The 22612-nt window shown below is 42.8% G+C and overlaps 1 protein-coding gene across 4 annotated transcripts in view; it reads right to left on the reverse strand.

The window, feature by feature from the left end:
- TRIO (trio Rho guanine nucleotide exchange factor) overlaps nt 1–22612 on the reverse strand; it is a 369149-nt gene that overhangs the window by 207045 nt on the left and 139492 nt on the right. For all 4 annotated transcript variants that reach the window (XR_012092813.1, XM_073014830.1, XM_007961240.3 and 1 more), the window contains exons 3-7: nt 21485–21599; nt 14812–15004; nt 10712–11224; nt 8796–8918; nt 4708–4899 (exon numbers count right to left, since the gene is read on the reverse strand). Coding sequence is in view for 3 of the 4 variants with exons in the window: in XM_073014830.1 (XP_072870931.1) it covers nt 4708–4899; nt 8796–8918; nt 10712–11224; nt 14812–15004; nt 21485–21599 (1136 nt within the window). In the remaining variant the exon portion in view is untranslated. The remainder of the gene's footprint in view (nt 1–4707; nt 4900–8795; nt 8919–10711; nt 11225–14811; nt 15005–21484; nt 21600–22612) is intronic.

The raw sequence follows: 22612 nt of genomic DNA on the forward strand, positions 1-22612 counted from the left end.
GCGCTACTGCACTCCAGTCTGGGCGACAGAGCGAGACTGTGTCTCAAAAAAAGAGAAGAAAAGAAAAGAAAAGAAATAATCCTAGCCATGGTTTTACAGAGGGTTTTGCACAGCATCATTTCTCTGTTCTTTATTTCTAAGACACAACCCTAAACTCCACAGAGCAAGCTCTAGGCCTGATTGTTTTCTGAAAGGCTGAATGCCCAGAGGGTCTGAAACCAACAGCACCAGCACAACAATCCCCATTCAGAGACTCATGGAACAGGGAACAAGGTGTCAACAGGCATTCCACGAAGAAGAAAAAGCATCCTGAGATCAAGTTTGGTGTCAAAATTCAACAGGTACCTTCATAACAGAACCTCATAGAAAAGCTTCTAATATGGTAATGATATCATACAAGGGGGCACCGGGCACTTCCCTCACTCTGATACACACATAAACACATACCTGCTACCATCCTGGGAAAACCAGGTTGGAACTGCAACGCTTGGGGTACATGCCTAGCACAGAGCCTGACACTTAGGAGGTGAGAAGGACAGAAGGTATCTACTGCAGTCTAATGAGATCAGAGCAGCTGGCTTAGTATCTGATGCTTTAAGTGCTCCATAAATCAAAATATGTGAATACAAAGCATCTGGTGGACTGTGGGTGAAGGCCGGAGAGTGTGAGAGAATGAAATGTTGCTCTGTCAATTCAGATCAGGAGCCTACTTCACATCTGGGGATCCTAAAGCTGAGCAGAATGGTGGTATTAAGAAAGTGTTGCTGAATAAACGATGAAGGAAGCCTGGATCACCCAGTTTGCAAAACAGAGGCAAGCAGAGGAGGGAACAGTGATTCATATACACAGCTTTAAGAGGAGAACTTGGATAAATAATTAACAGATTGCTTTTCCTAAGCATTTACTCTACTACTCTCCGTCTGCTCAGAGGGGGCCTGCGATCTGGGAGCCGCTCATTTCTTCTGCCTGTTCTGGGTCCCACCAACCAGAGCTGGGATCCTCGAAGCTAGTGAACTGCACTCCCATCCACCTCTCATCCCTGCCACCTCTTGATAAGCCTCAGCTGAGCACAGGCACTAAGTCGGACTTAGGAGACAAAGGGACGGAAATTTCTTAGATTTAGAACTTGCGTCTATGTCATGTTTATAAAAAATGTTAATTCTAAAAATATTTATGGGAAGTGAACTTTTATAAGAATATTAATGCAAGTGTGAAATTGTTATTAAGTCAGGAACTGAAAGACCCAGCCATAGACCTCAGCGAAAGTTCTAGCTTTGGAAACATGGCCAAATCGCTCCCCATTCGGATTATCGGGACAGTAATACTACAGTCCCATCTACTCCACTGGGCTGACTGAAGGATGAAATGAGATTTCATGTTAAAGAGCTCTCTAAAAATTAAAGAACTATACAAACACTGTTACTTTATTTTCAGTTATTATCCAAGCACAGAAGGCCTAAAGTCATAGATGAATTAAGGTGTACAGCAGACGTGCGGTTCCCTCCATAGGTAAGCCTCTACAAGCACTACCTGAGCGGACACAAATGTGTACCTGTGCTGCCAAGTACAGTAGCCACTGGCCACGTGTTGCTCCCAATATGGTGAATAAGCAACTATTATTTTAATTCTATTTTTAAAATGATTTTATCCTCTAATTATTTAACTCTGAGTAGCTTCAACAGCCACACGTGGTGACAGGCCATCACAATGGGCAGTGCAGCCTGAGGTCACCGTAAAAGGAGATTTTAAGCTATAGCAAAATCAAGTCATTTTGTTTTATAAAAATGTAATTCTAATGGTATTTGCTGTGAAAGCTTCTTAATATAAAGGGTCTGTGCTGTGGATATAGCACATGACCAAGACAAGCAAAGGCTGGAGCGCCTACACAACATCTACCAGTAACAACATTAACACTGTGGTTGTGTGTCCACATGTTTGTGAATGGATACTGTGATCCCACACCTTCACTGGAGATGAGGACACAAGACACACTGGCTGACACATCTATGGAAGTTATACCATCTATGAATCACTCTCCTCTAGCTTTAACTTCAGAGTTATGTTTATAAAGCCACAGCAAACACTAGCATAAGAACACCCATGGAGAGAGAGGGCAGGGCTGGACGGTGCAGCTAAGAGCTGTAATCCTTACAGAGAAGGCGGCTGCCATTAGTAAGCTCATTAACCATGGGGTCACATATTTGAGCCTTATGTCCCCCTAATCAGATTTAAATTCCACATGAACACTCTGGATGTGATTCAAAGAGATGACTATGATGGAAACCTACTTAGGATGTCCAAGTTTCTGGTCCTTTCCAGACTGAGTTTATGGAAACAGCTTGAGCATAACTAGAAGGCAAACCATTTAAAATGAGGGAACAACGTTGACCTATACTCGGGATTGCTCTGTTGGGAAAAGAAAACCACTTTAGTGATGAGCATCAGAATTTCAAGGATCTTACTCTTCTTCAGTGGGCGGGTTGAGACATAATTCATTTTTACTTGCAAGTAAGGACCATCTTTCTGAAGACATCCTAATCTCCCATTTGTGCATTTCAGCTGTCTACATGCAGGCCTTGTTGCTTCGTTAAGGTCTGGAATGCACGCTGGGCCCCTTCTTCATTAGATTACTGTTCCTTTGCTCGAATCTGGCTTCTTCTCTGGCCACCTTATATGCACTGAGACTTCAGGCTCCCTTCCGGTTTATGCAGCGTCCTATAAAATTCTGTTCAATAATGTGTTCGCCTAGTTTCATTTCCTTCAAATCCATAAATTACAGTCTTTCATTTTATCCAGATGAGAATACCCCAGGCTTTCAATTTTGCTGTATGTTTAAAATTTTTTATAATAAAACACTGGAAGGAAAATGCCCCATGGAACCCATGTTTCCAGATTATTTTCAGGCAGGTCACAGCAGCAATTAATCTCTGGGTTTATTTACAATTCTGAATCCCGTCATGTTTATGAAAGATGTTGTCTGTGTGTTACGCTTCGGCCTATCTAACATTCACCCACGCAGCTTGTCCTGCTTCAAATTCATTCATATCATCTTACTGCCAAATGATCAAGTGTGTTGCTACTTTGTACTACGATAAGGATCGGAGATGGCTACAGGGTCATGACGATGGTTCTATTTATGCTGAAGGAGTTCCTGTTACTTTAAAAAGTTGTTTTTGTGTGTGGGCTTCTGTCTATCTTTTATCACAAAATTAGTCAAATGCATAAAGTTAGAAAATAGAAAAATCCTACCATTGAAAGTCTCAGCTTTTACATGATGCTACGAAGGTTTGCTTCTCTTTATATATCACTCAGCTTCCTCTCTTGCTTTATACTTTAAAGGTTTCTAGAGTTGAGATCACTACTAATTAGTGCCTTGTGCAACATTCTGACTGCCCTGCCAAAAGCCTAGGCAAGTTGGGGCCTCTATCTTCCTTTATTGACTTCTTCACTCTTCAACAGAGACTGTTTCTAGATTAAAGAGATACTATTTCCTTTTTAAGAAGCATCCATGCAAATCCCTGAATGCAGTCTTTCCCCCAAAAATTAACCCTGAGGAAGATACACTGATATTCTTCCTTTTTAAATTAAGCAACCGTTTTCCTCTTCCCCATCTTGAAAAGGTATTCACTGTGCTGCTCACCTTCCAATAATAAAGTCTGAGTCATGAGCAAATCCCTTCCATTTTGCTACTTTCAGTGTTTGTTTAAGCAAGTTTGCTTAAGTGGAGGTGTGGGGAGTGTTGGGGGCGTATATTACCCATTACTTCTTCAACTAGAAATTTTGACACAGCACGTCTGTCAGCAAATGAAACCGAAGTCAGATGCCATGTAGCTAAGTTTGTAATTATGAAAGACACTGTCGATTGTGTACCCAAAAAAGCCATTTTCCTCCCTCACCCTTGCTGGCAGCACCTCCCTACGGAGGCTAAACACCAGATCCACCCTTTCCCCCACCCCTTGCAGCAAGGCATGGATGTGTACCCAAAGACTAGCCAATGGGAACTGAGGGGAAGTGTGCTGGGGGCCGGGCCTCTGGAAATGCTTCCCTTATAAACTGGCAGGAAAGACAGCTACAGCCATCCCTGCGGAGGGTGGGCGCTGTGGCTGAGGAGGAGCTGGTGCATGGAGCTGAGGTGTGCTGCCCCGACTGTGAGGGGAGGCCCAGCAAGCCTGAGGGCGGCAGACACCACCCCTCCGTAGCCGTGCAGCCGGAGGTGCCTATGCCTTAGAACTTCGCAGTTTATGAGAAAAGTAAACCCTTGACGTCTGTACCACTGATGGGCGTTCTGCTCCTTGCTGCCAAAGCATCCCAACTGGAGTAATAAAGCACTATCAACAAGGAATAAGAGGAAAGAAGGAGCCAGGAGAGGAGGAGAAGAGAAGAGCAGCTGCCACTTCTTAGTGCTTACTGTGCTGGGCACTGCATGGGGCACCTAGCATCACATTTACAACAACAGTCCACTCAAGCAGGTACTTTTATTTCTACTTTACAAATGAGAAACAAACCAGAGAGGCTAAGTCACTTACCTAAGGTTGCGCAGCAAGGACTAAGAGAGCTGGAATTCAAACTCAGGGCCGAGTGACTTCAGAGCTCACATGCGGAGCTCACAGTATGTGCTACACAGGAGTGTTTGCACACACACCAATATTCATGGAGGAAGAACTATTCTGGTTACCACCTTGTGGGCTGGGGGTTTGAGGCACTGACCTTTTCGGCCTTCTGGTGGAAAATGGAGGACATGTCCAGCAAGGTGCTCCGCTCATCCAGGGCTGCCGCAAATGCCTTCCACTCCTGCTCCAGCTGACTCGCGATCTGCCTGATCTGCTGCGAGGCATAGTGGCCAGACTCCACCAGGCGATTGGCCACCGACATGATGCGGTTTATATTTACATACACGTTCTGCAAAGTGGGCAGGAAAAGAGGGCTCCTCAGGGGAGAGCAAATAAGAGTCTCCCTTCTAAGAAGCCCAGATACCACCTGCTGAAACACAGGCTTCTACCAGTGATCACATCTTTCCCAGGAGCATCACCTGATTTTATAATATTATACATATTTGCTCTCTAGATTTCCATAAACTTGAAGTATTGGTTTCCATTTCTATTTTTAAAACTGTAAAATTACAAATCAACTAGCTGAAAGGCATAATTGTTCAGCATAAAGCAATCAAATACACAAGTGGGTGCACACAAATATACTATTACTCACTTCTTGGCTTCAAATACTGAACAGGGTCCAGATGGCAAGCCTGCTGCCAGGCAGTCACGGAGAACTGAGGGACCCAGCGCTCCGGTTTTTAACTAGAACCCAGAAACCCAAAAACACATACCTAGCAACCAAAGGCTATTTGTGTGAAAGCAAGCTCTCCTTTCTACATACGCCCAAGTCATTTTTTGGTGCCAACAGAAAATATTCTGTAAATAGATCCACCTTCTCTCAGGAATATGAATTGCAGTAAAAACACAACAATGCTATGCTCAAATTTTAAATAAAGCTTTTCTACTCTGTCAAAATTCCTATCTTCGAGTCTATCAGTTTATTTCAAAAACAGGGATTTTTAAAAACCCACCCTTTTTGCAGAACAAGCTCTCACTATGGAGTTTCCCTTTCCACCTCCAGGGTTCTTTAAGGCTCAGTATCACAGCGTGTGGTGTGGTGGATGGTGGGGATTCAGACCTTCAGCAAATCTGCTGAAGTTGCTGTTGTTCATGTATTTATTATTTCTGTGCACTGTTACCACCTCACCCCTCCCCATGGGTCCCCCAAAATCGTAGCTACATCTTTGGCTCCTCTCAATGTTGCCCCAGTCTGATTTCCTGATCTATCCAAACTCCTCTACGTTTCTCTCCCCTTCTCTCGCTTCTCACACAACCCCTCTGAGCCAATCTCCCACTGCCTCGAACAGGGACCCCACAACAGCCTCCTTCCTGTCCCTTGCTGCCTGCAGTCCCCCCAAGTCAGCGGCTGAAAGAACTCACTTGTTTATTCTTTCTTTGTATCTTCTTTTATTCATCCTTTCCCTCTATTTCTGACCCAAACCAGAACTTGGTGGAGTTGCCTCTGTCTGGAATTAGAGCCACAGGACTCCAGCCTCAGGGTTACATCTCCGGGCTGCATCTGAAGGCTAGAATCAGCTAACAGACATCGCATGTCTGGAGTCGCAGAAAGAGGCTGCAACAGTCAAGCCATGCTCAGTGAGGTGACCTCTCTGGCTCGTGTGGCATTAATGCTCTAACTGGCATCCAGTAAATTAAAAGCAAGGCCTCCCATTCCCAAGTGCATTCTTTCTCTCTTTTCCTCCCTCCTAGTAAAGTAATAAGACACTAGATTTGCTAATTTTGCTTTAAAATTAGCAAATTTTATATCCTTAAAAGAGAAAAAGCCAGTCCAACAGGTCTGTTAGGAAAAGGACAAGATGCGCTCTGTTAGGATCTGGAGAAGAGAATTCCCTTTGGATGGCTCTGTTGTGACAACCACTGACCCTACTCACCCATCCCTAGGTTGTTACAGCTTCCTGTATTACTTTTATAGAAAAACAGGTTTTACTAGTCTATGTATGATGCTTTTTCCATCTCTCTATCACTTCTAGCACACATAAATCTACAGCCTGGACATAAATATGGCAATGTGCAATTCCCTAAATTAAAAGTACCTACACCTACATTCTTATCATCATAGTTTTTACAAATATCTGTTACAGTAGAACATGTATAATTGTTGGTATCCCTTAATATACTTTCTTTAAAAGCTGTTAGCTTGGCATAATGGTATTTAGTATCCTTATTTTGTCAGAAATTATTCAAAACACTACAGTGAGCAGAAGGGGCTGAAGGTTAAATACCCTTGCCCTGCATTACTAAATGTCACAGATACTAGGGATTCGTGGAGGTATTCAACGCAAGGACTGGGCCTGGTCCAGAAAGCTCCTCAGCAGGTGTCACCATCATAGCACCGAGCTACCCACATGCATTGTATTACAAGTTTGACTTAGAAAAGTGACAGAAATATATTGTAGAAAATTAGAAAATATAAACTCCCCCCCAAAAATAGCTGTAACTCATACTTTTAAGTTTCTTACCCGCTTTAAGTGCATCTTTAATTATATTGATAACATCACTGGTAAGAATTAACACTTATACAGTACTTACTCTGTGTCAAGCAATATGTTTTGTATTTTACATATACATGTAACACCATGGAAGGCAGGTACTACCCCCAGTTTACAAACTAGGAAACTAAGCCTCAAAGAGGTTAAACAGCCTTCCCAAGGTCACACGGCAAATAAGAAACTCAGAATTAAAAGCCTCTACGTCCACAAGCCATTTTCCTGTCTTCTACACTATGGTTCCCACTCCCTTGAGTCCTAAATCTGCCACTTAATAAAAGTGAAGAAAGGGGGAAGAGAGAATATATTTTTCTGTTCATTTCTAGCACATATTTTAGTATTTCTAGTTTTTAAAGTATGTGGCATGACTGAATGGTCTCTTGCCAAAAGTTTCAAAAAATTCTAAAAAAACTGACGGCAATTTTTTACAAAGAAATTTTTATCTATGCCCAGGTTTGATGATTCAAACCAGAAATTCTCTTACTTTAAATTCTAGAACAGATGTAAAACTTTACGACGGCATTTATTACTAAAAATTATGTTGTAAAATCTTATCTTTGAAACTACCTAAATTGTAGCACCTAGTTGACTATATTTTAATTAAATGGCATCTTACTGAATTAACTTAAACAAAAACCTTGTCTTCATATTACTTTATTTGTATTTTTGTTTTTGAGACAAGGTCTTGCTCTGTCACCCAAGCTGGAATGCAGTGGCGTGATCATAACTCACTGTTGCCTGCAACTCCTGGGCTCAAGTGATCCTCCAGCCTCAGCCTCCTAAGTAGCTGGGACTACAGGCGTGCACCACCACACCTGGCTAATTTTTTAATTTTTTTTAGAGACGGGGTCTTGCTGTGTTGCCCAGGCTGGTTCATATTGCTTTAATGCTCTACAACAAATACTACAAGGTTTAAGAGTGGATAATCCTCACAAGGCTGGCTTAAAGTCCAAACCAAAACTCTTTGTCCCTGAAGAGGAAATTTCTAGAAGCTTCACAGACTACAGAATCAAGCAAATGTCCTATAGAACATACAGTTTTAGTAATATTAACTATACAACTGTAACAGAAGTGCTACTCAAAATTCAGTGTTTTGGTTTGGTTTTGGTTTCTGTGATGTAGTCCTACAGTCGCCCCCTATCTCGCCTCTAAGATCCTGATGGAGTCACGACAGCCAAGAGTAGCAGACGCAACAACCTTAAAGAGGGCCGGGGATCCCAGGGAAGGCTAAGGGCCAGACCCCAGTACTCCAGCTCAGCTCGGAAGGAAATCTCATGCCTCAGAACTAGCGAGTGCCCTGAGGTCGGCAGTGGGTAACAGCAGCCAGCAAACTGACAGTGCTCCGTCCGCGGGACCCATTGTGCCTCCCAGCAGCTTTGTTGGCCCCCCCATGGGCTCCTATGAGGCGGAGCACAGGAGCCCGCATCCGAAGTGTCTGTGGTGAACTAGCCAAGTCATTGGTTCAAGTTTCACTGGTTCATCCGTTTGCTTGTTTTCATTTTTGTTTAAAACTTAAAATGTGGGATACTGAGACAACGGAACCCTAGGGAACACCCTCCATGTGAAGGTCAGCTGTTACAATCAACAGCCACTCTGAGGGCCCCTTGAGAGCCCCAGCACAGCATCTGCCAAATGCCTCCCATTTGCTAAAACACTGTCACGTGGCAGGGCCCAGCTGTTCTGAGTGTCTTACCATACAGTTCATGGCAAAGTGATTGTGCTGCGTCTGGAGCTCCATGGCATGAGGGTGGCTGGTCCCAATCTCCGTGTAGCTGTTTAGAAACAGGCCTTTGTTGTGTGTGATCCAGTCAAACATCTACCGGAAGGAAAAAGACAACCTGGAATCACTCCAGAAAGAGAAACTGCTGCGCAGGCCCCTAGATGGCGCAGTACCAAGAAAGGGCAGCTTCCTTCCCTGGACACCTTCAAGTGCTGTCTGACTCTCTCAGAAGAGTCTTTACTTCGGAGAACAAGTCAGCAGTTCTGAACTTGCAGGACCTACCAGAAAATCTTATCTGATGTGTTCCTCTTACAGAGAAGGAATTAAGATGCAGATAAGTAAAGAGAGTTACTCTAATCCTCTGGGCTAATTAAAAACTCTCATCCTCTGACTCCTGGTCCTGTCTCCCTGCCACGCTGAACTACTTAATTTGCCACAATGAGCTTCAATTAAAGACCTGTTAGGGTGAAATTAGGAACTTATGGGTCTTTGGATGGGTTCTGCTGTGCCCACAGGTTACTGACAGAAATATCAATGACTAAAAGATGACACTGTTTAATCAAGAAGTACATAGACACCTGTGCAGATTGCAAACCCAAAAAATTTACTGTAAAAATAAAACAGGCAGGAAAAACTAACTATAGCACCTCCCTTAAGGTTCAATATAGATGTTACTTGGACAAGGATGTCAATTAAGACGTTTGCAAATGAAAACATTTAAGAAAATATAGATGACTGTCATCAATTAGCATTGCTACCATGACTTGAACCAGAATCCCAGGGACAGTAGCCTGTTTTTCTAGTAATTGAAAGGAAGGTATTCCAGTGTCTTAGACAAGGTGCTACTTAAAACAAAAGAACACTGGCAGATATGTTAAAAGCTTTGGTAACAAAAACACCAGATTGTCACCTTTCGAAAACTCCTTTCACATCCAAGAATTCTAACGTGGATTTTTACTTTACAAAATATTCTCCTGTTCATGTAATATAAAATTCAGTGAGCTCAAATAAAACTCAATGATTAATTCACCCATGTTCATGGCTTGCAACACATACCTATGATATAAGTGCCCCGTTTTCACATTGCTAAGATTCAATTAGCCAGTAATTGATAAGGATTCACTTTGACCAGTTGGTCTGCCTGGCGCATAAGAATAAAGCATAAGACTAGAGGTCATTACTGACTATATTACCCAAAAACTGTTACCTTTAACACATTACTCGTCTTGATTTTAAAAACATACTCAAGAGATTGGAACGGTGTTCTGTCAATAACAGAACCCTGTGAAATTTTCACTTTTTTTTTCTTTTCTTTTTTTTTTAAGACACAGTCTCACTCTGTCGCCCAGGCTGAAATGCAGTGGCATGATCTTGGCTCATTGCAACCTCTGCCTCATGGGTTCAAGCGATTCTTCTGCCTCAGCCTCCCGAGTAGCTGGGATTACAGGGGCGTGCCACCACACCCAGCTAATTTTTGTGTTTTTAGTAGAGATGGGGTTTCACTATGTTGGCCAGACTGGTCTCAAACTCCTGACCTCAGCTAATCAGCCCACCTCGGCCTCCCAATGGGCTAGGATTACAGGCGTGAGCCAACAAGTATGGCCGAAATGTTCACTCTTTTAAGTGAAAATATCATTCCTATCTTACAGGCATCCTAGACCAAAGCATAAGTAATTTGAACTCAAATTTTCTAAAACAGCACTGTATTGCACAATAAGTAAAAGTGGAAAACAGATTTCAGTGCCGTTTCTGAAATGACCCTCACTGGTTTAGAGCACACACGGTGAGCATAGCCTTACCATTCTCCACCTTTTCTCTTTCCTTCCACCCGAACCCACCAGCACTGGCTTCCCCCATGTCCATTGAGGCATTAGCCTCCCTGTCTTTACCTTCTCAGCATCCTGTTCAAACAGCCTCAGCTGGAAGCACTGGTCCAGCTTCAGCTTCCTCACATGCCACATCTGGTGCAGATGCTGCCGTGTCGAGTGCAGCCGGTCCAGCATGGTGGACACCTTGGGCAAGAGGTTCTGCAGGTCCGCATTGCCTGAGCCTGAGTTCTTTTTGGGAAAGCTTTCACTGCTCTGTATCCTCTGAAGCAGCTTCTGTCCCTCCAAATCCAGGTCCTCGATGGGGGCCTTAATCACCTTCTTCTTCAGCTGAGAATGTTCCTCGATCATATTCCGAGCCCCCTCTAAATCCTGAGGCAGCTCCTTCTTAGCTAGGATGTCCTGAAGTTCCTCCAGCCGAGACAGCATGTGGGTTGCATTGCTAATGTAGTCTTCAAAAGCAACTCTGATTTCAATCCATTCTTCGTGGTTGTATTCCAGGCAGCCATCAAACTCAGGAGTTAGCTGAGAAGGATCAACTACTTTGGTAAGGCCTTCTAAAGAGACCATATTTGTCTTAAGGGAAAAAAAATCACGTATGAGAAGATGAACCAATTTTATATAGTTTTAACATAATGCAATTTGCAATGCTCAGTCACAGGTTTTCAAAGTTAATCTATTTATAGAAAACATAACATACCTGGTTCTGGCCCCATAAAAATAAATGTAGATGAAAGAAGCATTATCAGTACAATGAAAGACAAATCCATTATAGCAACACATGTATGTCAGTTGGAATACCTAAAATTGTAGAATCGGGTATTTCATGAGAGCTAAAGAAATGAGATTTCTTTCCAAGAAGGTGGAGATTAACCCACTATAACAGACACATTAAACCAGGAAACAGGTTAAATTGCAAGTTCAGAGCAAACAATGCGGAAATTTCACTTACATCAATGCATTCTTCTACCCATTCTTTTTCATCCAAGCCAGAAACTCTGTGGAGGTTTTCTACTACTTGCTATTACACAAACGTCTTGCTCATGGGCATCAAAACCCTTTTAAGCACAATGTCACTCTAAATTCAATTACATGTGGGCTGCCTATTAAATGACGAATGCTGCTCCAACCAGACCACCCTGTCATTCATCTTGCCTAAGCCTAACCCCACTGCCCATCAAATAACAGATGATGGGATATGAATGAGTTTATAAAAATTTAGAAAATATTCAGGAGTTGGCAAGAAAGCTGGCAGAGGCTCATTTGACAGAGCTAAGGACAGAGGCAATGCTTTATTCATTGCAATAATCTGCTGTGATTCTGAACAGTCCTAGAGTTGTATATAATCCGTACTACACTGCAATTTAACAGTGACAAAATTTTAGTCAATTACAATCTAAGCAAAAATCTTTATTTTTTATTATTATTATTATTATTATTATTATTATTATTATTATTATTTGAGATGGAGTCTTGCTCTGTCACCCAGGCTGGCGTGCAGTGGTGCGATCTCAACTCACTGCAACCTATACCTCCCAGGTTTAAGCGATCTCCTGCCTCAGCCTCCTGAGTAGCTGGGACTACAGGCGCCCACCACCACGCCAGGCTAATTTTTTTGTATTTTTAGTAGAGACGGGGTTTCACCATGTTGGTCACACTGGTCTGGAACTCCTGACCTCAAATGATCCACCCACCTCAGCCTCTCAAAGTGCTGGGATTACAGGTGTAAGCCATCACGCCCAGCCTTTTTTTTTTTAAAAAAAAAAAAAAAAAAAAAAAAAAGCCAGGGTCTTGCTCTGTCTTCCAGACTGGAGTAGAGTATGGCGATCACTGCACACTGTAAAGCTTGAGACAGAGTTTTGCTCTTGTTGCCCATGCTAGAGTGCAGTGGCGCAACCTCATCTCACTACAACCTCTGCCTTCCGATTTCAAGCGATTCTCCTGCCTCGGCCTCCCGAGTAGCTGGGATTATAGGTGACTGCCACCACGCCCAGTGTATTTTTGTATTTTTAGTAGAGACAGGGTTTCACCATGTTGGCCAGGTTGTCTGGAACTCCTGACCTTGTGATCCGCCTAACTTGGCCTCCCAAAGTGCTGGGATTACAGGTGTGAGCCACCGCACCCGGCCACACCTGGCTAATTTTTAAAACAAAATATACAGACAGGCTCTCGCTAACTTTCTCAGGCTGGGCTCGAACTCCCAGCCTCAAGCAGTCCTCCTCCCTTAGCCTCTCAAAGTGTTGGGATCATAGGCATGAGCCACTGTGCCTGGCCTCAGCAAGAAATCTTAACCTCACCTTATTATAGTGTGAAGCAGATTAATATTAATATGCCTCAAGGAAAACATGGGGGGAGGGGGGGTGATTAAATGCAAAGACAAAGGTGAAGGAGAAAGAGTTGTGACCTAGAACCAAAAGAGAAAACAAAGAAGGGCTGGTTTGGCAAAAGAAACAGCAGAAGGCAGCAGAGCTAGAAAGAGGGATGACTCCTGATCCAGCACTTCTGCCTATAATCCTACCATAGGCCCACTCCTCTCTCGTTTGCTGGAATTTTTTTTTTTTTTTTGGAGACAGAGTCTCGCTCTGTTGCCCAGGCTGGAGTGCAGTGGCACAATCTCAGCTCACTGCAATCTCCGCCTCCTGGGTTCACGCCATTCTCCTGCCTCAGTCTCCCAAGTAGCTGGGACTACAGGCGCCCGCCACCTCGCCCGGCTAGATTTTTGTATTATTAGTAGAGACAGGGTTTCACTGTGTTAGCCAGGATGGTCTTGATCTCCTGACCTCATGATCCACCTGCCTCAGCCTCCCAAAGTGCTAGGATTACAGGCATGAGCCACCACACCCGGCCCTGCTGAACTTTTAATAATCTCCACAGAGGCCATCACTGGCGGGGACAGAGAGAGGCTGGTAACAGTGTAACAAGTTCCATAGAAAAACTGGTGCCTTTAAGAGCCCAGAGGGAGAGATCAAAACCAGACTGGAAAAATCTGTAGAATTGTATTGCCAGACCATTATTTTTACTTAAAACACTTACAATTAAATACGATGCACTTTCAATTTTGCATCAAGAAAATAATTAATGCCCAATAAACTGTCCTCCAAAATTATTTCCTATTCTCTACGAAGAAAAAGGCTTACTGGGCTCATCTTTCTGATGGAGTGTAGTAAACCTCCTGAGTAGTTTCAAATTTAAAACTAAGTTCAGATTTCGGATAGAAAAGTGAGCACTATGGAAAGAATTAAAAAATCCAAGTAATATACCTGTGCAAACACTTTGAAAAGTATAGCATTATGACCTAAAGATTAACACTATCTGGTGTTTAATATTATTACTACTGTTTACCTTAAAATATATGAATACATCCACTGAAACCTAACATTTGAGCAGATTTGCCAGAGGAAGCATTCAACCAAAAATCAGAGCTTCTTATTAGAAAATATTAAAATCTTATTCCAAACGGAGTAAGAATCAAGTTTCAGGCCGGCAGGAAGACTTTCCTCCCATAATCACCTCATTAAACTAACTGCACCAAAGGCCTTGTCAGAACCTTGGTAGCTTAAGGAGAGGAGGTTACAGCGGGAAGGAAAATAATTAGTGGGCTGAGGGTTTTGTTTTGTTTTTACCACTGAAAGATGGCAATCTTCCATGCCTAACTGAATTCAGGACTCTGCACAGTTTTTAACACACTATCTCCATTTTCAGAAATCAGAGGCCTAATACATGCATTCTCTCCATTATCCATGACAGGTTGAGACTTAGGGACTCTGAAGTTGCGCATTTATCCCTAACACTCCCTCATCTCCAGGGCTGAGGGAAGGAGGATGAATCTGTAACCATGCAAAGCCACTGTGCTGCCTGGTAAAGCTGTTTGTCAAGTGAAATCCAAGGCAGCAAGCAAGCTTCTCTGCCAAGGCCTCACAACTCAACAGCCCATCACCCAATCCAAGGGAACTGAAACCTAAGTCCATGTGGGTAAAACAGTTCACTTGGATAATGAACGTAGCTCTGTCGTTTCATACAATAACTAATTTTACGTATCGTGTTCGTAAGATATGCAGCTCCTGTTTAATATGTGGTTTAAAAAAAAAAAATCATTAGCCTCAACAGCTTTTAGTAAACCACACCAACTTGTTTAGTGGGTCTAGCCACACAGGGGAAGTTACCTCAAACTCAAATTTAGAACTGCCAAAATTAGTCCTCTGTTTCTGCCAGAAGTTGTCTGGCTTGATGATCAGGGCCACGTGGATGCAGCAGGGGAAGGACTCCTGCAGGATCTTCAGCAGGGGCTTGATGGAGTCCCACTTGGACCCGCGCATGTCCACGATCACCGTGAAGCCACGCTTGCAGACCTCCTCGCTGCGGAGAAAGAAAACATGGCTGAAGACGGGTTGCATCTCTTGCCACTCTGTCTGCTTAGAGTCCCACTGGGTGCCACAGACCCAGTTTCCCTCTCCTGCCAGACATGTGCAGAGGCAGGGGAAGGAGCACACTATGCTCAGCTCCTTCCCGTCCCTCCCTTGTACCATAAAGGAAGAGACTCAGGCTACACATGCTTCATGTTCAACCTGCAAAACCTGTTAAGATGTCAATTTTTTATTAATGGTTTTGCATCTTGTCTTCTTTTCAGGAAAACAATGGTCACCATGCCCATTTCTCTTGACCATGGTGCATTAACTGATTACATGAACTCCTCCAGTCACTCCGGTGGGCAAAGGTCTCCAGGAGCATCAGGCAGGTAAAAACCCTGACAGCCTGCGAAACCCAGACTCGGGACAGTCTGAGACCTGTGGACAGCAGTTACCCCAGGACTCCCAGCACCCCAGGTGCTGAAAATGATCCCCCACCAGCATGGCTGGCAATGGTGAGAGCTTTCTTATGTTCCATTTTATTCCCTTTACCCTATCCGTGGCCCTGAAGCTGTCTCAGTGGTTTTCCATACCCTCCACCCGTCCCTGGGAGTTCTTGGCACCCTTCTGGCAGGCTCTGTGGTTTTAATCTAGTTCCACAACTGTACTAAGCCTTTATCCAGTAGCAATGCTGGCTAACACTGCTGGCCTCTGACACACATCAAGGCAGTGCTAGGAGTCACTATACTCTTCCTCTCCACATTATTGCACTTAAAAAAAAAAAAAAAAAAATGCCAGCTTCTACTTTTATTAAATCTCAACTACTGGCTACATGGAAAACACATAAAATGCAAATCTGCAATAAAGAATGAGCAACAAGAGTCAAGGTGTCCTTAAAAACAGAAAAAAAATACTTAGTCTCACTTGGTTACAACTTCAGTGACACAAGCTTCCAAATGGCCCTACATCTAAGGAACAACTGCAACCCTCACTGTTACTTACAGAGGGGTCTCTGACAGTCCACGCAGGCTGCTGATGCCTGCAACAGACAGTAACCAGGCAACGAGTGCCTGCAAGGTCTTTTTTGGAAATATACCTAGGACCTTATGGTACTCCATACGCGTATGTGGTTTTCCCCAAACATAAATGCACCTTAGGGTAGAAAAGACATTTGACATTTTTCTGCTTTGGATAATTACCACCCCCCTCCCCCCAGAAAAAAACTAGTCTAAATTAAAAACCTGGAAAACTAATTGCTATCATTAAGCAATGCAAACAAAATTAATTCAAAATTAAAACCAATTTCATGCTGTTACATAGGCTCACTCCCCTAATCTTGCCCCCCTTCCCCCCTCCCAATTAACTCACACTTACACACCCCATTCCCTTCTATATCTTGATTCAGACCATCAGAGTAACTAGTTTTCCACGTTTTACAAATGCAAAGTACATACAACATCTACATCAATAAGAGGCTGTATCGCATAAACACCCCCCAAAAATGGCTGTATGGTTAGAACCCAGCAGTAGGACCCAATCAGAGGGTGGCTCACAGTCAGAGGAACACAGTGTTTAAAGCCAGGAGGAGAAAACAGACAGATCCAGCAGCCTAGTTTATCACCCAAATGTTGAAAACTGATTAGGAATGATGTGATGAACTTCTAATAACTATCCCATAGGGATGTAAATCAAAATGAGTTCAAATACCTTTCATGCCATCACTTCTCCTCCACATCCCAATTAGGTCCTGGGTTACAATCCAGGTAACATCACAGGCAGAAACATCACTTGTTTTCTGACCTCCTTCATGAAACCTAGAGGTAAATGGGACTCCCAGAAATGTCTCCTAAAGTCTCCTGTCATAGAAATTAACCATTCTAGACTTTCTTGGGCTCTAATGGGGTTTGCAATCCAGTGAGATTCCATTCCACAGAAACTCCAGGGCGCCGGAGGCACTGGGGTGAGGGCAGCCTAAGCAGGAAGAGGCAGGTGCCTGGAGGCCAAGAGCTCTGCAAAGGAAGCCTGCTGCCCTGTAAGGCATTCTACTCCAGAGGTACACCAAAGACAGGAGATTGTCAAATGGTGGCAATATGTTTTGCTGGTTTTACTAGTAGCTGTTTGGTAGACTGCACTGTAACCATCGGTCTTCACCATATCAAGATAAATTCCCTTGAAGCCTTTCCTTCTCCTAACATGGCCTTACACAATATGCACATGAACTACAAAGCCCCTCTACTTGAAAGCCGCTTAAAAGGAATCCTGAATGACTCCAGGCTTAACAACAGAACAACAAAACCAAAAGCTATGCTGAGCTTGCCCAGTTGACAGAAGGATTAACCATTCACCTTCCTCCGTGATCAAACTGCTCCCACCAAACGGCTTCCTAAGTAGTGAAAACGGCACATGAACTGGGCGGGGAGTGCACAGCATTTCAATCCATCTGTTTTTATCAAGTTAAAAGCCAGTCACCATTAAGACAGCAGTGACTTGTAAACATCCCCAGACCCGAGTCCTATGGAGTCCTATTTATAAGCGCCTAATAAACAGCTGCCTACAGGAGAAAGGCCCCAAGCCCTTCCACCACCTAAGAGGCACTGTTTTTTGGGAAATGTGACTTATTAACCAGTTATTTTAGCATTTTTACCAAAGAGCCTCATGTTTATCTGTGAGATAAAGAAAATTTACATAAAATTAAGGTCTCCTCTCAACACTGGTCCCTAAAAAAGAGAAACTCTACTTGTCTAGTTCCTAGATGAAGAAAGTATCTTCTTATATGAGTATTTATGAATGAATCAATTAAAAATCTTCATGTCATTTCATTAGTGGACAACAAGGAGTAAGAGTGGTTTATCTATTAATATTTAACAACTATAAATCATTCTAAAGAAGGCAGAAGGTTCTAGAACATAATTAGTATTCAATACAATTCAAGTAATAAGAGAACAGCCACCTACAGACACTCTGAGATTAATGTCACTGTGCAGGACTTGCAATGACGGCAGCAAGAACTGCTGCTGCTTCTCATTTCTCCCGCACACTTTTAGTGGAAAGTTTCACTGCAAATGAATCTTATGAACTCACCTTGCTACAATTGTTTGTTTGTTTGTTTGTTTTAAAAAAAGGGGGCAGGGAGGGGCTACCCCAGCAATAATACTCAAACTACTCACAGCTGCCCAGGTAATGTTTCTGCTGAACTGTGCGGGACACAGACAATCTAGAAGGCATGCAGAAGAAAACAATGTGATCTGCCTCTAGAAATCATGTCAAAAGGAAAGTAATTAAAGGAAAATAGAAGGGTGAATAGGAAATCAGAAAATCATTGCACTATATCTGAGCAAGCGACTGCATGTCAAGCACCATGCACGATTACAGGAATAATTTTACTCAATACTCACAATGATCCCAAAATATACAGGTCATTATCACATTTTCAGATCAGGAAAGCAATGAAAATGAAGTCAAGTGTCCCAGGTCACAGTCAGTCTGATTCTGAGGCCCATGTTCTCCCTTCACATATGACACCAGCCCTGTGACTGTCTAGCTGAGGAATGGCCAGAGGGCTGCCTTCAAATCTGGGAAGCACGAGGGAGCACTGGACACAGCCGAAGGTCTCATAAGCCCCAAGACGTACACACAGATGTACAGCTGGGTAGAAACGCCTTGTGTTCATACCACTCTACTACAATAAACAATCAGACTTACAAACTACACATAAGCAAATTCACGAGTCCAAAGAAATCCACACACCAGTAATTTGCTGATGACTTTTACAGATTGGTAAAATCTGTATCACATAATTTATTTGATTAAAACCAAACAGCGCTCCTGCTGCTACGCACTCACTAGGGGTAGCGCCCGCAGGACCCTGGGAGGGAGGGCCCAGAGGGGACTCACTTTGTGGCCACTTCTTTCAGTCTGGACTACACTGAAATCCTTCTCCATTATCACTCAGCAAATGCATCATTTACATGTTAATTCCACCTCTCTTATTTGCGCATTAATCAAGGACAAGCAAAATGGCATTTCTTGTCACTTGGGACTGCAGTGAATACAAATGCAAACCTAGGGACTGACATGAAGTGACTGCTCAGTGGCCGGAGGGTCATCCTACACACACGAGTATTTTTGAGTGACATGATGTGATCTTTGGGATTTGTTATAAAATACGTGGGGGGAATAATTAGAGAAAACCAAGACTGGCAAAATCTGATAAATGCTGAAGCTGAGTGATGGGTATATGTGTGTTTATGATATTATTCTTATTCTCTCCACTTTTGTGTATTCTCACAATTTCCCACAAAAAAGGTTTTTTTTTTCTTTAAGTGGGTCATTCAGATTATCCAAAATGTGCTTGAACCAATTTTTATATCAATAAAATGAATAATTTTTAATATTTACTATTAACATAGGTTTCAAGACCAAAAAGCAAGTTGTCAAAGTTACCACTATATAGTATTCAAATTATGTCAGTTTTTAAAATCACATGAGTGAATATCAAATTCAACTTTAGTTTTTATTAAACTATATGACAGGTATCATTTTGATTGGCAGTGATTTTTTTTTTTACCGCTACCCTTTGTATTTCTTTTTCCATCATTATCACAGACCCAGCACATAGTAAAAGCTTAGTAAGCAGTAGTTTACACTCTATTTTTATTTATAAATGATAGTGAGTATAAATAACTTCTAAACTACTTTCCAACTCTAAGATTTCAACAGGTCAGCTGCCTAAGAAATACCAGAAGAAGAAAGGGAAAACTCACTCCAGATAAGTAGGGCTCACTTAGTCGCTGATGCCACACGGTGATGGTTTTCTCATAAAGGGTACTCTGACAGAAAACCCAAGAACTTCCCCGGCAAGTCAAATTATCAAGACCAAAAGCTGACTGCTGTCAGCCACAGCCAGCCCTGTTACGAAGGGGCATGGCTGCCTTGTCCCGCTGGTGTCAACCTATACAGGTTAAGAGTGCCGTGAACCACGTGCTGTGGCAGATCTACTACCTTTACCACAACCGTTGAAACCCTTTATGCTGTTACTGAGAATGACATCATTCTCTTGTAACATGTTCCTTAAGGTCACTATCTAGCCTAGCCCATATTATGGCCGAGTTTTCTCTCACACATCCTCATTTAGTCTCTTAGGAAACACTTCCTCTCACTCTACCACGGCCGCCACTGATGCCCTTCAGTATGTGCCTTTCTGGAATAAAAGAGACACCGGAGGACTCACCCTTTCCTCATAGATAGGCACCCCTCCAACCTGCAACACACACCAAATCTCCTATTCCAGGCATGACCGTATCCTTAGATTATATCAGAGTGGTATTATGTTTTCCAGACTATAACTGGAATAATTAAATGGACATATTCATTGTTATGATCTGGCTCTGTGTCCCCACCCAAACCTCATGTTGAACTGTAATCCCCAGTGTTGGAGGCGGGCCTGGTGGGAGGTAACTGGACCACGAGGGTGGTTTCTAATGGTTTAGCCCCATCCCCCTAGTGCTGTCCCCTGATGGAGTCCTCATGAGACCTGGTTGTTTCAAAGTGTGTGGCACCTCCCCGCCTACCCCCACCCTCTGCCTCCCGCTCCAATCATGTGAGGATGTGCCTGCTTCCCCTTTGCCTTCTGCCATGATCATAAGTTTCCTGAGGTCTCCCTAGCCATTAAACAAATTAAACCCCTTTTCTTTATAAATTATCCAGTCCCAAACATTTCTTAATAGCAGTGTGAGAAAGAACAAATACATTAATATAGGGAGGAAATTTCCTCCACCAGTTGTCAGCTAGATCTACAAACAAAACTCGAGTAATATGTAGAATACATTCCCAGAGAATTCCAGAAACAGATTCTAAACTCCTCAAGTATACACACAGGCCAACTACTAGTAACTCATGACTCCCCACTTTCGGACTCTCCAGAAAAAACAACATTGCTTGTTCTTGGTGTTCTTTGGCATCTATGCTAAAAATTCCCACTACCAATGAAGTCTCAATTTTGACAGAGATTCCCAAATCTATGTCCAATATATAGCTAATAAGGATTTTTAATGCCCCACAAACTTCATGCCACATATCAACAGACTATTTTTAAAGAACTAACGTTTGCCAAGAAGGCAGAAATGCATTATCAAAAGCAGCACCCAATTCTGATCACCCAGGCCTCTGTGTCACGGTATTAGAATCATCAATGATGGCTTTCTAACTCAGGCACCACATCCTGAAATCCCAGCTGAGTATCCCAGATCCACTGTCAACACACACAAAGCTCTTCACAACAAAACACCTACCTTCATGTCCCCGCTCCCCAAAAGGTTTTACACTAGACAATAATGGTCACAAAATGGTTATAAGGAGAACGATAATGATTTTCATTTTATACTACTTTGCCTGGAATTCAGGCTACCGTTTAGCTGATTTCTAACGAGTACAGCACCACATCTCTTGTAAATGTGACATCAGTGACAAGCACAGGCCACAGAGAACTTACCTGGGAATACAGGCTAGATAGGAAATGAGTCTCCTGAGATCCTCCTGTCGTATTCTGTCATGATTGCTGCGGGCCGGAAACGTTAAAATGGGACCTCCACGTTTATCTCTACCACCTAAAAAACAAACATTAGGAACACCCTTAGAAAGAAACAAGATAAGACAGAAATCCTATGTTATCATTCATTCACTCTGTCAAAATTATTCCTAAAGCAACTACACAAATTTGCACAGGGCAGAAGTCCTTGTTTCACCTGAGGCACGGTGAGGACATGTCATCCCTTCAGGGGATCTGGGAGAAAAAGTCTGAGGCTCTGCAGGCCACATGGAAGGTACCACATATGGCCTTGTCTTTTTCTTCCAATGTTTTGGGAAAAACTCCTTTCTTCAGTTTTTATGTTTTGGACAGAATAAAAAGTTGTCACGTCCATGTGTTTCACTCACCTGAGACGACCACCTCCCTCACACCTGCCCTCTATACCAGTCTCCCCTACATTTTTCCCCACTGCCCTGCATTCAAAGCTCTTTCTTTCCTATCAACAAAATGGGTCTAAGTCTTAGAAGGAAAGCGAAAGGAACATTCTCCAAACTATGCTGATGACGACTTTATAATCTGGGATGGATGGCACCTGACCCTCACTGGTCCAGCTTTGCGTGGACGCATCATTTAGTTATCTAAATAACGGGTTCTCACACGGAACCACACACATGCATGTGAGAGAACCACATGAGAATTTTAAAGCCAATTAGCTTAAGGATTTGAGAAATATTCTATTACACACTAAGAGTACGAATCTCAGAATATGTGGCTTTGACGGACAGGCAGGCAGAACGATTTCTTGTTAACATACACAATCCTAATGAAGTCAGTTTGGTATCACTAAACACTTGTGGTGAAATTGTCACATTTATTTTATTACTTCCTTCGGGGTTGTCAGGAAAACAGAGAAAGAAAATTTAGCCTTCTCAAGTGGATCCTTCATTTAAGTTTTAGAACTCTGATGATCTCTCTTCAGGAGACCGCAAAATTCAAGTCATAATACAAAACTCTTAATTATTTTCTGTGCACCAAAAATCATCAGCAGAGGTAAAATGAGAAAGCAAGCAAGCAAATAAAAAAACAACAGAA

This window comes from Chlorocebus sabaeus, chromosome 4, assembly GCF_047675955.1.
Source record: "Chlorocebus sabaeus isolate Y175 chromosome 4, mChlSab1.0.hap1, whole genome shotgun sequence".
In the NCBI taxonomy this organism is placed as follows: Eukaryota; Metazoa; Chordata; class Mammalia; order Primates; family Cercopithecidae; genus Chlorocebus; species Chlorocebus sabaeus.